This window comes from Chanodichthys erythropterus, chromosome 21, assembly GCF_024489055.1.
Source record: "Chanodichthys erythropterus isolate Z2021 chromosome 21, ASM2448905v1, whole genome shotgun sequence".
Lineage (NCBI taxonomy): Eukaryota > Metazoa > Chordata > Actinopteri > Cypriniformes > Xenocyprididae > Chanodichthys > Chanodichthys erythropterus.
The window spans coordinates 22,075,095-22,093,729 of NC_090241.1; the positions used below are offsets into that span (position 1 = coordinate 22,075,095).

General features: G+C 34.6%; 1 protein-coding gene across 1 annotated transcript in view; it reads left to right on the forward strand.

Annotated features, from left to right (window-relative positions):
* The window catches only part of pik3r3b (phosphoinositide-3-kinase, regulatory subunit 3b (gamma)), a 197,161-nt gene that overhangs the window by 98,135 nt on the left and 80,391 nt on the right, over positions 1-18,635 (forward strand). Inside the window, exons 4-6 of the mRNA XM_067374821.1 lie at positions 9,813-9,944; positions 14,823-15,024; positions 18,347-18,432. Coding sequence (XP_067230922.1) covers positions 9,813-9,944; positions 14,823-15,024; positions 18,347-18,432 — 420 coding nt within the window. The remainder of the gene's footprint in view (positions 1-9,812; positions 9,945-14,822; positions 15,025-18,346; positions 18,433-18,635) is intronic.

Genomic DNA, 18,635 nt, shown 5'->3' on the forward strand with positions numbered 1-18,635 from the left:
TACATATCAATGAACACAGCATCAAAGCTAACGATAACATAGCATGCTATAGTCGTAGCTATAAACAGCCAGCACACATCTCCCAGAGGCACACGAAAACATATATAGCCGTTCACAGAACACTGAATTGCTGAACCATAGAGCTTTCTTCAGCTGAGCAGGCATTTGTACTAGCGTTGTATAGCTGTCAGGTGTTTTCTGTTATTAGTTTTTCCTTAAGTTTGTTCCTATGTGCCTTGGTTGCCCTTGTGTGTGTGCTCATTTCCATAACAACCTATTGTGTTCACCTGTGTCTCATTTAGCTTCATCGTTTCATCTATTTATGCTACCTTCACGTGCTAATGAAATTGTTGTTAATACGAGTTTCCAAGTTAAAAATTTGACATGAATGCCCGCCCAAGCTGTAGCACCTGGGGATAATTTTGATACCCAAGTGACATAAACTTTAAACATGACAGAGGAGAGGATGGATGCTTCTGTGACTGATATTCTTTATTATTTTTTCCACAACATCTATCGCCTTGTCTTGTCCTTAAAGTAGTTTACTATGTGACTATGTGAATAATAATCATTTGAAGCGTTTTGTATGTTTTATACAGAGCGTAAATAGTCTGTATTTGACCGAAATTCCAGAATTGTCAACAAGCTGACTATGTAGATAGTGCATGGTTGTTAGTGAATGGAATGCTAAATATCACATTGGCTTTAATGGGATTTTCCCAGTAAATAGGCAGGAATAAAACTGGTGTCCTGTCCTCCATGATTCATGTTCTTTTTGACAACAAAGCACTTGAATGGGACAAGCTTGTAATCTCAGCTTCTGAAGTGGGAAGTAGGAAATTTCCGATAACACATGAAGGCAGCATTAAAATCTCTGTTCAGTTCAGTTCTCAGTCTGGTGTCGTCAATGTTTAAGGTTGGTTGTGTTAGTTCTCCTGTAGTTTTCTTCTGTGCCTACAGTGCCAGTTTGTTTTGTTTTTGTCTTGTATTTGTCTAATAAAGACTGACTGCTGCACATAGATCCGTCACTTGGCTTTTTTGGATCCAACCCGTGACATAAGCATTGCTTACAAATAAAGCTGGCATTGTCTTAAATGCACCAGTAGTTCTCAAACTCTGGTCTGTGAAGGATTCCAGTTGACAACAAGTAGATTGGCTGGAAAAACTGTATAAAATTTTATAAAATGATAAAAATCATTATAGTTGACCAAAAGCAGCAACTTTTAATTAAATGATTGATTATGAGGATTTTTTTTTTTTTTTTGGTAAAGCTTGATTAATAAGTGTTTTGGGTTTTATAAGCATTCCTGTAGCTCAAAGAGTAGCTCTTGATGCTTGCATGAACTGATGGGGAATGTAAAATTACAGTAAGCTTACAGTGTATCTATATGTAGTAGGGGTGGGCGATATACTGGTTTGTGAGCCGGTAGAGATTTTGGACTATCGCCTCCATCACGGTTGCAGTCACATGACGTCGCTGTGCTGCGTGGTCATGAAGGCTTATCGTTTGCATGTGTTTTTAAGCACTGCGATTTAAAAACAGTTGATTTTAAACCATTGAAGTGCAATTAGCATCGAAAGACAACTCATTTCAATATATGCGCATGCTCTCTGAGAGACTGTTTTTCAGCGCTGTCCTGAGAGACTTGAAACTGCTGCTCATAATGCGCATGAGAACTGAACTGAGTGCTTTTTGCCACCTAATTGTGCTTGAACGTTTAAATACACATACCTTTGTGTCAAATTGACATGTATTTGCAAGTAAACAGAGTAATTTATGTTTCAATTCAATGTAAACAGTTGAGAAAGAACTGAGAAATTGAGAAGGAACAACATACAAATATAATGGGACCGTGCAGTCTGACCGCAGAAGTGTCTTAAAGAGACAGCATCCAAATTTACCTCCTGTCATTAATGCTAATCAAACGACAATCAAAAATAGAGAAAATCTTTCACTGCTCTTAACTGAATCACTTTTGAAACTTTAATAAGAATAAATGGATATTTAATTTGCACTGTAAAGACTATACAGTGTTTGTTTAAACATTTGGTTACTTTATATATTTTATGTAGTATTTCTAGTGCTTGAAGTTTTTCAGGTAGGTCTATTTGTTCTATTGTAGTTTGTTTTCTTTGCTCTTTCTTTATCATTGTTTATTTGTCTGCAGTAAGCTTGAGAGGTTTTTTTTAGGCTAGTATTAATTCTTTTAAATGATATTGAAAATGGTGATAAGAATTATGAAATTCCAGTTGTAGCAAAAATTGTATTATAAAAGCCTTATTTAAAGCAAAAATAGCTATATTGTGATATATATCGTTATTGTTAATTAAAGGTGCCCTAGAACCAGTTTTTACAAGATGTAATATAAGTCTAAGGTGTCCCCTGAATGTGTCTGTGAAGTTTCAGCTCAAAATACCCCATAGATTTTTTTTTTTATAATTTTTTTTTTAACTGCCTATTTTGGGGCATCATTAACTATGCACCGATTCAGGCTGCGGCCCCTTTAAATCTCGCGCTCCCTGCCCCCTAGCTCTCGACTATAATACAGTGCATTTACAAAGTTCACACAGCTAATATAACCCTCAAATGGATCTTTACAAAATGTTCATCATGCATACTGCATGCCTGCATTGGATCATGTGAGTATAGTATTTACTTGGATGTTTACATTTGATTCTGAATCAGTCTGATAGTGCTCCGTGGCTAAATCTAACATTACACACTGTTGGAGATTTATAAAGAATGAAGTTGTGTTTATGCATTATACAGACTGAAAGTGTTTAAAAATGAAAATAGCGACGGCTCTTGTCTCTGTGAATACAGTAAGAAACAATGGTAACTTTAACCACATTTAACAGTACATTAGCAACATGGTAACGAAACATTTAGAAAGACAATTTACAAATATCACTAAAAATATCATGTAATCATGGATCATGTCAGGTATTATTGCTCCATCTGCCATTTTTCGCTGTTGTTCTTGCTTGCTTACCTAGTCTGATGAATCAGCTGTGCACAGATCCAGACATTAATACTGGCTGCCCTTGTCTAATGCCTTGAACATGAGCTGGCATATGCAAATATTGGGGCCGTACATATTAATGATCACGACTGTTACGTAACAGTCAGTGTTATGTTGAGATTTGCCTGTTCTTCAGAGGTTTTTTAAACAAATTAGATTTACATAAGAAGGAGGAAACAATGGCGTTTGAAACTCACTGTATGTCTTTTCCATGTACTGAACTCTTGTTATTCAACTATGCCAAGGTAAATTCAATTTTTGATTCTAGCGCACCTTTAAAATTTATCATATCGTGATTTTTGGTCATATCTCCCACTCCTAATATCTAGAATATATAAAATTGGTCCACCACCTGAAATAAACTGTGAGAGTAACTGACCATTTGGGGTTTGGTTATTCTCCATGCACAAAGGCCTTAAATGCCCCGATGCATGTCCTCTGAGAGCCTTGTGTCTAAATGCCTTTCTCTGTTTGCTTCTGTAAATACCACAAACAAAAGCCTCTGGGACTCTTGTGTTGCTTCAGAGAGTGGCTGATGACAGGAAGATAGAGGAGGCGACAGAGAAATTGAAGCAAGGGATCAACTGGGTAGTGCCAAGTGAACACAGAACATGGACCAGATAGCAACACTAAGGGTTAAAGTAGGCTTAGTAGATCATGAATTTGTGGATTGACCAACAGAATGCTTTGACATGGTGTGAGTGTATTTGCGTGGCTTTATGTGCACATGCGAAGCCGGGAAGTGTCCTGGACAGGGTCAGGTATTCTGTTCCATACTGTTCTAGTCCAGACTGGCACCAAGTGTGTGTAATTCTGGTAAAGTGTCATGAATATCATAGGAGAATGGGAGTTATCACTTCTGGGAGTGTATTATTAGTAGGCCCAGGCAAAATCGGTGGACTAGTTTTTTGCATTTTGTGCACTTATTTTGAAATTCGTGGAATGGGATTTAAATGTGATGTGTTAAAGGGACAGTTCACCTAAAAATCTATCTTCTGTAGAACAGAGATATTTTGAAGAATGTTGGGATATGAACAATATTGGACCCTATTGACTTTCAATGTATAAACACGTAAAAAAAAAAAAAAAAAAAAAAAAATTAAAATATCATCTTTTGTGTGATATATCAAAAGAAACAAATGCATACAGGTTTGGAAGGACATGAAGGTGAGTAAATCATCATAAAATGTTAGTTTTTGGGTGAACTATCCCTTTAAAATGGAATACTACAATCTCATTGGTAGCAGTTTTTTGTTGTTGGTGTTGTTGTTGTTGTTGTTTTTGTGCATGCCGATTCCATGTGAGTCTAATTATTAGTTTGTTTTCTTGAGCCAGATCTTATCCGGATCACTGAAATGGACATGGATAGTAGAGCAGAGTGAACTGCCTTTTTGGTATTCATGATCGCAGTTTTAAAAATGTTGGTTCATATGAGGAGATCACAGTATGGCGTCTAAGCCATGCAGGAAACACTTTGATGTGTGGGTGAAAATGCAAGTGAGTCAAGTGGAGAGAAAAGGAAAAAGGGAAAAATCCAGATCCATTTCTGTCACGGTGTGGGAGCTTCAAACATAAAATCACAATGTGGCGTCGAGTCAAACATTCTGTATGCATATGCACACCGACCGTGATTCCCACTGTGAGAAATCTGATCACTTCTCTGAAAACCTTAGATGTAAGGCAGTGAAGCCACTCATTCTGTGTTATTAAAATGAAGTGGTGCTTTTTCCAAGATCCAATGAGCAGGCCATTACATTACATTGTTTTTCTCCTCCAAACCCAAGACAATCTTAGCAACTTAACTTAAAACTTACTTGAGCTTTGTGTTAATTATCTAATAGTGCTCTGAAATAAAACTGATAATGCCTGAGGTATGTTTAGAGACATGAGCTATCTCTTTAAAATATGATATTGTAAATAGTTTCAGAACCTTGAACTAGTTTTGTGTCCTTGCAAAGCTGCAAATCAGATTTGTAAACTCCAGTCCATCTTGCAGTTGTGTATGACTCTCTCAAATGCATGTCAGCAGACATCTTGGTATTATTTACAACAGGCCAAACAACAGGCTAATAAGAAGCAAAAATTTTCTTTCCCCTGACAAGAAGGAATTGTAAAGAACTACAGAGCAAACTCATACTAATTCCATCTCTGTTCTCCATGGAGCTAATGTACTTAGGGGTGCTTTTTGATTTAGAGGCCAGTGACTTTTTGACAACTGTTCCTTTTTATGCAACACAGTCATAGCTTTTACCATTGTGAGCGAGTTGGGTTGCTGGCATGGCACAGCTGAGTGAAAGATGAGATAATGTGGCAAATGGAATTATAGTAAATCTAATTCCCTAGGCAGAAAAAGCACCACTGTTTCACCTATCCACGTTTTTCTGACCATTTTATCAGGACCATTCCATTAGCTTTAATCATCATTATTAGATTTGATGTGAAAACTTCACTGAAAATAATTTGATCATTTGACATTTTCTCCTTCAATAGAACAGCTTGAATGGACCATAAATGAACCAAGGGCAGGATTTACATGGGATGCATTTTTATATTGTTAACATTATATATATATATATATATATATATATATATATATATATATATATATATATATATATATATATATATATATATATATATATATATATATATATATATATATATATATATATATATATATATATATATATATATATATAAATATATATATATATATATATATATATATATATATATATATATATATATATATATATATATATAAATGCATATATATACATTTTAAACATATATATATATATATATATATATATATATATATATATATATATATATATGTATATATATGTATATATATATATATATATATAAATGCATATATATGTATAATGTGTGTATATATATATATATATATATGTATATATATATATATATATATATATATGCATATATATGTATATATATATGTATATATATATATATATATATACATATATATATATATATATATAAATGCATATATATGTATAATGTGTGTATATATATATATATATATATATATATATATATATATATATATATATATATATAAATGCATATATATGTATAATGTGTGTATATATATATATATATATATATACATTATACATATACACACACACACATATATATATATATATATATATATAAATGCATATATATGTATAATGTGTGTATATATATATATATATATATATATATATATATATATATATATATATATATAAATGCATATATATGTATAATGTGTGTATATATATATATATATATATATATATGTATATATATATGTATATATATATGTATATATATATGTATATATATATATATATATATATATATATATAAATTAATATATATGTATATTGTGTGTATATATATATATATATAAATATATATATATATATATATATATATATATATATATATATATATATATATATATATATATAAATGCATATATATGTATAATGTGTGTATATATATATATATATATACATTATACATATACACACACACACATATATATATATATATATATATATATATATATATATATATGTTAACAATATAAAAATGCATTCCATGTAAATCCTGCCCTTGGTTCATTTATGGTCCATTCAAGCTGTTCTATTGAAGGAGAAAATGTCAAATGATCAATGTAAATATACATATATATATTGTCAACAAATAACTGTAGACTTTGAATGGTCTACCATTTACAAACACATGAATTGATGTCCATCTCTCCTTTATCTTTTTTTTTTTCTTTTTTTTTTTTTCTCGTCTTGTCTGATGCTACATAAGACTCCAGGCAAGGCAAAAAGTTTGCATTTCCTACACAGTTTAATACGAATGTATGACGTCAATTTCCTGCTTTTTGGACCACTATAATTTACACCTTTATTTTCCTCTATGGCCTAGGCAAGATTTGTAGGTCAGCGCTTCCGCAGGGACTAAGCCATCTGTAAAATTTTAACAGCAGATAATGACCAGCTGAGGCAGCTTTATCCAGAGCCAGTGGTGACCTTTACCCAAAGGATCATGGTGATGACTCGTTTCAATGCTTTTAACTTCTAGCACTAACCTCTAAAACCATTCTGAAGGTTTTCAGGCTATTATCACAACCTTTTGGTCCTTCACCATGTGACATCTCTTTACACATTTTAAACAGGTACTACAGGGTCACTGTGGAGAGTGGGGTAAAGCCCAAATGATCATAAATGATTATGTGTCCCGTTGGCCATCATAATGTACTAGGCACAATAGACAAAGGCTTGGCGGATCAATAGTTTTAGGCTAGACAGATTCGAGGGCTGAATTTGACAATGAGTTTAATTAATAGGCATTTAAATGAATGAATGGAGAGATGGGGCAAATGCTTCTTGGTGACCTTAACAAATCTGTTTATAGTGAATTAGACACTTTACAAGTTGGGCATTTAAAAGAACACTCCAACAATATATGGATCAAGCCAAGCAACGGGAAGTGATCGATCTGGGGCAATGGCAGGTAAGAAATGTAAGATCGGCAGATGGGCATCCACTGTCAGGGTGATTAGAAAAATAAGGAATACATGAGGAAGCTCAGAATGGACATTGAGACCAGTAAATGGGATTCATTGAGAAACTGTGATCAATAGGTGGTAGTTTCTCGCATGACTGTGTTCCTCTGTGATAGAGGGGGACTTGGGTTATGGAAAATCCCTGCAATAATCTAGCCTGATATTAGCCCATGCAGCGCAGTTTGTTAGCCACGTGAGTTTAATGTAGAAGAACTCTATTTCTTTACGAGACTTGATAAATTGCACATTTTCAGGAGTGCAATCAACATGATGGCGAAACAAATTATTCAGCCGTCCTTGAAGAGATCTTTTGAAAATCTGATGAAAGTTAGAGTGAGGTTTTGCCTACTTTTATGTTAGAGTTACAAAGCTGTTCACACAGAACACGGTTTTGCATTCCACTGCACTGCTTTTCTATTGTTTTACAATGTAAACATGCCTTAGATGGACCAATGGGTTTGCATCTTGCAATTTTTTTTTTTTTTTTTTTTTTTGGCAGTGTCTTAAATTCTTAAATAATTTTTGTTCTCATTTTTAATTGTTCAAAAAATCTAGATTTTCACTAAAAATCATTGTATATTACACTAAATTACATTCAAGAAAAAAGACTCTCGAAACATAATGTTCTGTTTATTTTTGATGTTCAACATCAAATGTTACTGTGGGCTTTTTAGGTTATTTTATGGTCTTTTTATGGTTTCATCTGCCATTGTAGGTACCTCCCAAGTAGTTCGTATTACTTACCTGGTTCATCTGGAATACCAAGCTTTGCATTAGAAGCAGGCATAATGGCAAGTCAACAAACTAATCACATTTAGAGAGAAAAGGTCATCAGAAAAGCTTAATGGGTTTTTGATTTCACTGGAACCTGATCGCAGGGAAACTTTATTTTACAATTAGTCAGAGGGACGATCAATACAATTACAATTTAGCCTTGGGGGTCAAACACTTTTCTTATATTAAAATGGCATAGGATGTTGGAGAGCAGTGAAGAATTCATTCATTCATTCATTCATTCATTCATTCATAAGGATGAGATGAAAAAGATACGTCATAGCCATTATAAACCAAATTTAATTAAAACACTCCTGACAAATATAACAAGAAAAAAAACAAAAAGGAAGGATGGCACACCAGAAGTGTTTTTAGAAGGAATGGTCAAAATGTACAAAAATAAAATATAAAACATATAACAACTTGAATTTATCTGCTAATCAGAATGTGTAATTAATTTTGTGAATACCATTTTACTGCACAACATATTATCCTAAATAGTCTCTCAAACAAGAAAACAAAATATTATTATTAAAATAAATATTTTTTTATTATTATTTAACTCTCAAGCAAACTTGAATACAACCATTAATGGGGAAAAATGAAAGGACATGAATAAAACAAAAAACATGAGTAAATGAACACTGGCTGCACAGTTTTTTTTTTTTTTTTTGCAAGAAAAACCTGTCCTTACCTAACTTAGACTATTCATTTACTTCCTTTTAAGTACAGAAATGAGAAAGGGATGAATCAGAATGAATCTGTAGTGTTTAGTGTTTTTCTAAGCTGAAATCTCAGTAACTAGAGACTTCAATGTTAAAGATGGGCAGCTCAAAATAGCATTCATAGTTTTATCCAGATGTCCGACATGTGCAATGAATGTCAAAATAACTCACATGCTTCTGAGCTCTACATTTTCCCCCCACATTATTCAGTTCCTAAAAATGGGGTTTCAATGTCCAACATTCTACAGGCATTGTTGATTGTACAAAAGGAAAGTATTTATGAATCTGCAGTTATATCTAAACTATAAATGAAAGAAAGCTCTGATCCGAAATATGTGCGAGATCTGCCTTTTACACCTTTCCAATACATCAATATGCCATTATAATTTCATCACAATGAAGGGCCTTTTAAAATTACTACTGTATAATTGCAGTCTTCCAAGCTGCCATTATTCTAGGCTTTGAGTTATTGACCGGGAGATTTCCACTCAAATTTACTCTTTGTTAAGCTTGTGACTGGATCATTGTCCCCGGAGGGGGCAGGAATGGTCAGGGGATCTGACCACCACTGTAAGTGAATCGTTATAGGGTTTTGCCAAGGGCACATGGTTTGGAAGGGTAAATAATGGAGAAAGCACTCTGGGAGCCTATAATTAACCATTCTCTCTCTTTCTCTCTCTTTCTCAGATCCAGCTGCGGTGGACTTTGAGCAATACGACTTGTCAATTTTGGCTGATACTCTTAGGGGTTACATTCAGGAATTGCCCTGCCCACTCATCCCAGCTGTAGTGTACAGCGAGTTGGTCTACACTGCTCAGGGTAAGCTGAGCACAAAGCATTTAAACATTTAAACACCACTATATATATATATATATATATATATATATATATATATATATATATATATATATATATATAATATACACACACACTTTTGGCTTTCAAGTTTGAAAATGAAGAAAATGCAACATAAATGTATCATACAGTAATAGCATGAAAGCGGTAAAAAAAATAGCATCAAAGTCATAAAGTATTTATGACTTGTAAACTACAGTACAAGTATTCTAAATTACAAGCAGAAAGCACCAAACAAACAACAAATCAGAAGTTTACATTTATTTTAAAGAAAACACACTGCACTTTATTTGCACTTTAAAACAAGCAATTATGGCTCACAGTGTTAGTGTTGCCAGTAAAGAGGTTCTGATACAGCTATTTCAGAAAAGTACACAAACATCAATGTCTGCCATGAAGAGTCGTTAACTTGTGACTTCATTCATTTTTATGTTTTTATGTTATGTTATGTTTTTTTTTTTTCTGTTGATATCAACTTTATCATAAACATGTCTATTCTAAAAGGATGTTAATTGGCATAAATGCACGCAAAGAGTGCTCCATTTTAATTTACTAAAAAGCTGTCACTTCAAGTTTCATTATAATCAGTGCTGTCTACACTGCACAACAGATTTACATAATGTCTACACTTGGTTTATTATTATGAGAGGATTTGCGAGCATGCAGTTTTGGGTGGTGAGTGGATTCTGATTAACATAAACGCCTCTGATTGGCCATTGTGTTCAAAAGATCAACAGACATGCCTGTGATTGGCTTCATTGCTCAACGCTGCAAAAACACATTGTAAATCATATTTTTCTCTAATATGATATTTTTACAGTATCAACTGAGGGTGCTCTTGCTTTTGTCTGCCTCTCATGCGATCATTTTGCACCCTAAACACCTATGCCACAGGCCAGCCCTGATTCGAAGTCTTCTAACATCATGCAATAGCTCATTGAGTCTCATTGACTGAAATGAACTTGAGAAATGGACTAGTCTGATTTTGTAAACTGGACCAACTAAGTCATTAAAAAGATACGACTCTAAAGAATTTATTCAGTTGATACTGAATGGCATCTCTCATCAACGCGAAACTTGCCAAGGAAATCTAGGATGTAAGTATATTCTCAGTGAATAACGAATAGTATCACTTTTATGATACTTTTTGTAGCTCTTTTCATTGTTGAAGCTTGAAAGCCTCAGTGTCCATTCTTTATAATTGCCATCCAATACAATTCTTCAAACTTCAAAGTCATAAAGGTTTGAAATGACATGCAGGTGAGTAAATGATGTCAGAATTGAAATTTTAAACATTTCCTCAGGTAAAATGCTAACTATATTGGGTGGGTGTGTTTGTCCTCTTTACAATATAAATGCGAAATGTTCAGTGGGCAGAAAGAGGCTTGAGAGAAGCCGAGAACAAAAGTAGTGTGATAGAAAGAGAGAGGCAGAGGGTGTGTGTGTGTGTGTGTATTAGTGGGGGCGCAACTATGCCGGAGGGTAAGTTCACACCATCTCTCTCTGACTTCGCTCTGCATTACTCCCACTGAAAATGAAACAAGCGCACAGAGTCTGCCCCATCTTTTAGATATGCCTGGTTGCTCATAAGTGTTGCCTGACTTTGTAAGGACAAACAGAATTATGTAAGCACCCTCGCCGAGTAATACCGCATCATGAGTTCTTGCAGACAACTTATATCCTTAAATGTACTGATTGAATAATATTTAAGGACATACACTGCAAAGTGCACACTTTATTTTTTCCACTAAAAAAATATCTCCCCCTACCCGACCCCCCCAAAACACATTTTTAGGACTGAACCATTAAATCTTATAAGATTTAGTTTCTCAACTAAATGTATGTTTTTTGGGGGTTTTTTTGTTGTTGTTTTTATTTGTTTTTGGGTGTGTTTTGGGGTTTTTTTGAGAATAGTTCGATACTTCTACTGGAAATGACAAAAATACATAGGCTGCTAAGAAAGATTTTGCACTGTATATTTATTTGTTTATTGTATAATTTCAATTTTATGATAAGTGTCTCTATGATCTACTTTTTTACTAAATATATTTGTCTACGGTTCATGTCATCTGCAATATTGTCAATCTGAAATCTTCTAAAATACATTGACAAATCATTCACTTTATAATGTCTTGATTAGTTCCAACATATTTCATTAATAGGCTTATACACCTAACAATTTAATTTTATGTGTGTCATGTGCTTTACTTAAACAAATAGCAAGATCTGAAGTGAAATATTACATCATAATAACTACTACTAATAATTAATATTAGTTTTGTGATGAAGTGAACAAAAATCAAGACAATGATTCATATAATGCACTTGGGTTTATAATACATGTTGTATTGGGTCACTTTGTCTTCAAATCTTATAATGCTAAGTCACTGTAGGATGTGCCATATGGCATATTCAGCATTTATGCAATAACCGTTCTTAAAATTCAATGGGCTATTATGACAAATAAGCTTTTCTGGAAAGTCCCTTTGTCATGGGGTGCCCTTAACAATGCCAAATCCTACCTCCCTCTTTCCTGGATGAAATCCATTTGATTGTGAAATCAGGCATGCTTTTGTTTGATATCCTTAATTTAATCAACAAACCAATTCATGCTATTAAATCCATTTTTTAAATACCATGTTATCCAAAACTCCTGGAGTTTTATGATGCATGACTTGAGGGCAGGAAAATCAAATTCATTTAAAGCTTTAAATCTAACACGAAACATCAAAATTTTGCTTCCTAAAGCATGACAGTTTAATTCAGTAGAAGAAAAGTGCAAAAAATCTGGTAGACGTGGCTCCAATTAGTGTTTTTGAGTACAGTTGAGTGTCTAAGTTTCATGTTAAGAGCATTACTCAGTGGTATCTCTCATGCTTTGAGCACCGGTGCCAATCTGGCTGGCCAGGAGCCAGTGTTCCCTCTTCCAGGAATGCGATTGGCTGTCTGCAGGGCTCCCCTTCCCCCGGTTGTGTCGTGCTGAGTCCAGATGGACTCGGCCAAGTTCCCAGCCGTGGCCTACAGCCCATGACGCTGACCTTTATTGAACAGGGGTCAATCTCTATCGGTAATCTCCAGGAGGCAGCACAGGGTGGGACTGTCCGACTCCAGACTGGGGGCATGGGTGTCTGTGCATGTATTACTGAGTGCATGCATATAACTTGTAGATAGAAACCCTCTTGTATCAATGGTCAGTGAGTCTCAGGCCAAGGTCAAAGTACTGACCCGTTTTCTGATCGGCAGATTGTCAGACATTCATCACACGACCCCCTGCCACCCACTGCTCATAACCTTTGACCTATTAGCACTTATCTTCTATAAGCACTATGGCAGAAGCGCCTTAACCAGCCAACACCTTAATGGCTTTGTTCATGCTCATAATTCATGCAGGAAATGCAGTTGGCAGGGGACTGATTCTGTGTGTTTGTTAGTGGGGGTGGGGGGGGGGGGAGCAGCTTTTAGGCAGTGATCTTTACTTACATTGAATGTGTTGTGACAGGTAAGATTTACTGAGTATATTGCAGGACTGGCCTATCTGCAAGCTGACACCCTTGACACAAAATTATGACTATAACTATTATTTCAAAAATGAAAGGGAAATGAAAAAATAATGTGTGCTTTTTAGAAATTTTATCAAAGTATGGAGAAAGCTAACTACAATAATAGTATTTATAGGAATAGTATGTTAATGTTTATAATATAATATAATATATCATATAATATAATAAATATAATATAATATAATATAATATAATATAATATAATATAATATAATATAATATAATATAATATAATATAATATAATATAATATGTACTTATTTATAATTGCCAATGTTTTATTTATTTATTTAAACATATATTATAATATATCTGTTTAATATAAATCATATATACTTTGGTGGCTTAGAATCATAATTTAATAAGTGGTTTAGAATCAACATGGCATTTATTACATCTCTGTAAGTTAAATTCCTTCATGATTGGAGTCCTTGTACATTGTATTTGGAAAAGCAGGTGTAAAGAAAATTTTGTTTAAAAGAGATGTTGTGTACCTTTTCTATCGATCATGGTGGTAATTATTCATCAAATGATGGTGACGAGATATAAGCAAGCATGCATTCCAAATCAACAGTGGTATCATAAGTAAATTGGTATCACTTAGTAAATTTCCCCTCATTCTGTACTTTCCAGACTGGCTGATGTTTTGCATTGATATAAAGACTGTATACCTCTTCCTTTGGCTGATGAAGACAAATTTTCATTGTGTGTAAGGGACTTAGGGATGAAATGCACATATCTTTGCTGTGCCACCAGGGTCCACTTTAGCTCAAATAAGCCTGAATCACAGATGCTGGCCTCTTTGCTGTGGGAAACCCCATCTCAAAGGAGCTCATCAATATGCTGGAAGCTGTCGAAATAACTGCATTGTCCTTGTGGGTGCTCATAGACAATGGACTCGAGGGCAATGTTAGGCTAGCACTTTAACTCCTGCTGAGCTAACTTTGCAGTCCCAGGTCATGCATTTTTATGTGCCCCAATGTTCATTGGTGCTGCTTGAGTTACACCTATATTATTAGAACCACTGGATGTTTAGCCTGTTATTCCCTGCAGGTAGATGTTGGTACTGCATCATCTCACTGTTAAAAGCATCTTATGCATTGACAGCCATTCAAAAGTATCAGGGCCTTTGAGTCAAAAAGGTTGAGAACAACTGCTCTATAACCTAGTCTGTCTGTATGTCTCTCTCTCTCTCTCTCTCTCTCTCTCTCTCTCTCTCTCTCTCTCTCTCTCTCTCTCTCTCTCTCTCTCTCTCTCTCTCTCTCTCTCTTTCTCTTTCTTAGAGACTCAAAGCATGGAGGAGTGTGGACAGCAGCTGAAAAGAATCCTTGACTCCCCCAGTGTCCCTCAGGCTAACCACCAGCTCCTGGTTCATCTAACCCGACATCTAAGCAAGGTGTCTGAAAGTCGGGGAGCAGCTCAGGCAAGCCCCAGGCTTCTGGCTCTGGCCTACAGCGAGGCCATCTTCAAAAACAACCACTTCAGGTACTGTAAATAACTTTGTCAAGTGAAATTTACAGTCTTTTAAGAGACTGAAATCTACAAGTCTTTAAGATGAACTACCATTTGAACATGTTAGGTCAGAAAGATTTTTTTTTTAAAGGTTTTTGAAAGAAGTCTGTAATTCCAAGGCAGCATTGCAATTTAAAATAAATGTTTTCTATTTTGATTTATTTAAAGCTGCAGTCCGTAACATATTTGGGTTGAAAATGATCAATTTTTGAGTAAGTCCATAACCAGACAGTGTTCAAAACTATCTCCTTACCTCAGCCCGATTCACAACGGTAAGCTTGTAATAATGTTTTCTAATAAGAGTGGTACTACTGGGTTTCCACGTGAAATTCGAGCATGCAGCCAGTCATCTTTGCGTCATTAACGTCTGTTTACATAAAGAAGGAGTCCCGGCTAGTAGGCTATATGGCATGTGGAGGATGCTGCAGGTGACGGATCATTTATAGCCTTTTCTCACAGCAGCCGGAATAATTAAATTTATCATTTTGATGGTGAATTGTAATCCAGAATGTAGTCATAGACTGGAGATTCACCCGTAGTCAAACGCAAAAGACTTCAGACTGAGGAGTGGCTACAGAAATTTAAATCTACAGGTAACTCCAAATATTCACGAAATACACAGTCACGCAATGATGTTGTTAACAATAACAATTTGAGAACAAAGTATAACAATAATAATCATTTGCACAGTTTGACGTGATCCGAGCTAAGCGATCGTTAGATTTAATCACCATTGGCAGCGCAATTTATTGTAATGCTATTTTCTCAGTTGGTCAAAACAAAAGTGTCAGAATTGTTATTTACTTGTTCAGATGAAATTTTCCAGTGAAAATTCTTATTTTGGTCATACTTCCAAGATGTAGAATCCGTGATTCCAAAGTACAGTATCCACACCAACGTGGTGACTGACAGCAAACGTTAGATTCATCTGCGCTGAGGAGCCGTGCCGATGCACAACCCACGTAAAGATGATAATTTCGCAAATAACTACAATTGCAGGTTTCAAAAAGAGATGGCGACAAAGACGCAAAACTTACAGACAGCAGCTTTAAAAACTTAATGTTATGATAGCAAAGCTGTCAGCATCATTACTCCAGTCTTCAGTGTCACATGTACCTTCAGAAATCATTTTAATATACTGATTTGGTGCTAAAGTAACATTACTACTTATTATCAATGTTAAAAACAGTTGTGCTGCTTGAGATTTTTTTTTTTTTAAACTGTCATACATTTTATTCAGTGTTGCATGATGAATAGAATGCTGAAATTTATATGGAATTAAAATTGTTTTGTAAAATTATAAATGTCTTTTTGTCACTTTTTGTTAATCAGTTTAATGAATCCTTGCTGAATAAAAAAAAATCTAAAACTTTTGAATTATGTAAATGCAGAATAAGGGGCTGCTAAGAAACAATGAAAAACCTTTATTTGTATGAGTGTAAGGTAACTTGATTATAACAAATTATGTAACAAGATAAATTACTGTGACTTGGGTCTGAGTTAAAAGTCATTTCTTTTCTAGAGCAGCTGCATTACAATAGAAATATGTTTGAGACTAGAATAGAATGTATTATCATGTTCAATTTTGTGGTTGCTCTTGCGGAAAAAAACAGTCCTATAAAAATGACTAAAGGCGTACATGCTCACATTTACACTTGCATACATGTTCTTTGTTTCAGCAGAAAGCCCAGTCGAACATATGTTGAAGCCTATCTTTATTCCCCTAGTTTAATTAAAGTGGAGCAGAAAGAGATGAGGGAGCTGTTATTTCTGATCTGTCCCTCAGCCCACTGTAAGACAGCCCTTAATGGCTGCAGCTCCGGTACAGTCTCCTGAGAGGAACAGCACATAACATACAACAGATGGGAATGCTTATTAAAATGAGGTGCACTATGTTACAATACCTTGTACTTTCCAACTGAAGAGTGCCAGGAATGAATGTTGACAACTCACTATTCATGTAACCTGACTGTTATTATGTACCAGACCTCTGTATCAGACTATAATGATAATACATTCTTTTCCAGTCTCAAACATATTTCTATTGTAATGCAGCTGGTAGAGAAAAGTAGTGACTTTTAACTCAGACCCAAGTGTCAGGAATTTATCTTGTTATAATTTGATATAAATAAGTTACCTTATACTTACACTAAGCTACCTTAATTATGCTCAACCTTTTATTAAGACTTTTTATGATGTTACAAATAAATGCTGTTCCTTTGAACTTTCTATTTATTAATGAATCCTGAGAAAAAGGATTTCCACAAAACTATTCAGCAGCACAACCGTTTCTCAAAGAAAATTGTTTCTCGAGCACCAAATCAGCATATTAAAAAAGGATTTCTGAAGGATCATGTGACACTGAAAACTGAAGTAATGATGTTAAAAATTCAGCTTTGAATAAATTACATTTTAAATATATTAAAATGGAAAACAGTTATTTTAAATTGTAATAATATTTCATAATATTGTTGTTTTTACTGTATTATTTTTGAAGTGCACACAGTGGTACAGAATAAATACCATATTCATATATTATGGTATTTTCTTTTAAGGAAACTGTGGTATCAGCAAGGTGCATGTCCAAATAATATAGTAATACCATGGTAATTTTTGGCTATATAACTAGCCATAACTCGGTTAAATAGCTGGTGACATCACACCCTCTATAAAGTGTCCTCCTGAATGAAGGACTTTAGTGCAGATAATAAAGAGTAGTGTGCGAGTGAGTCACTGCTAACTCAGTCAGCACATTGTAGTCCATTAAGTCGCCTTGCTCTTATTCGATTGCGAGCTGCTTTCCTGTCTCTCTGCCAAGAGACTCCAGTGGGACTTTCCCTGCTGTTAGCGGCCTGTCAATTGTCTTATGGCTCTGGTGTAGTTCAGGCAAAAAGCGAGATAGAGAGCGGATGTGGAAGTGGAGGAGGGAGAGAGAATGCATTATGCTTCAAACAGTCATTTTTGGTTAGTCATCAGCTTCACTCACTACCTGAGGTCACTGAGGCATCACAAGACCAGAATTACATCTGAATACATAAGCAAATGAACTTTCAAGTTCTGACTGTAAATAAGCAGTCATAAGTTTGCCAAGTAGATCAGCTGCTGCAACTCATGACATGACCTGTGTGTGAGAGATTAATTCTTGATGTGTGTTGACTGTGTGTGAATATAAGTTTCTTTTTTTATCTGAACTTTCCATGTTTCATGACTAGCAGTTGTATATCAGAGCATTTTTTTTAAGTCCAATGACACGTTTTTAACCATAGTGTGACATACACTTTCTCTCTCACTCCAGTGCGGATGTAAACCCAGAACACCATGTGAAGATTCTTGAGGCACTTATCATGGTTGGAGGCCTAGTGGAGATACAAGCTGCTCCAGGTAGGTCATCAGAGGTTCTCATTATTTTATCTTCTGTAGGTTTGCCTTTAATTTTAATAACTCACTTTTGGAACTATGTGATTGTAAGCTTATTGGATCACCACATCATTGAGGATGGACATTTCTGGAAGTAGATGTGAAGTAGTATCTTCTGTGGATCTAGGCCAATGAATTGTGTGTGTTAGAAAGGAAGGTTGAGAAAA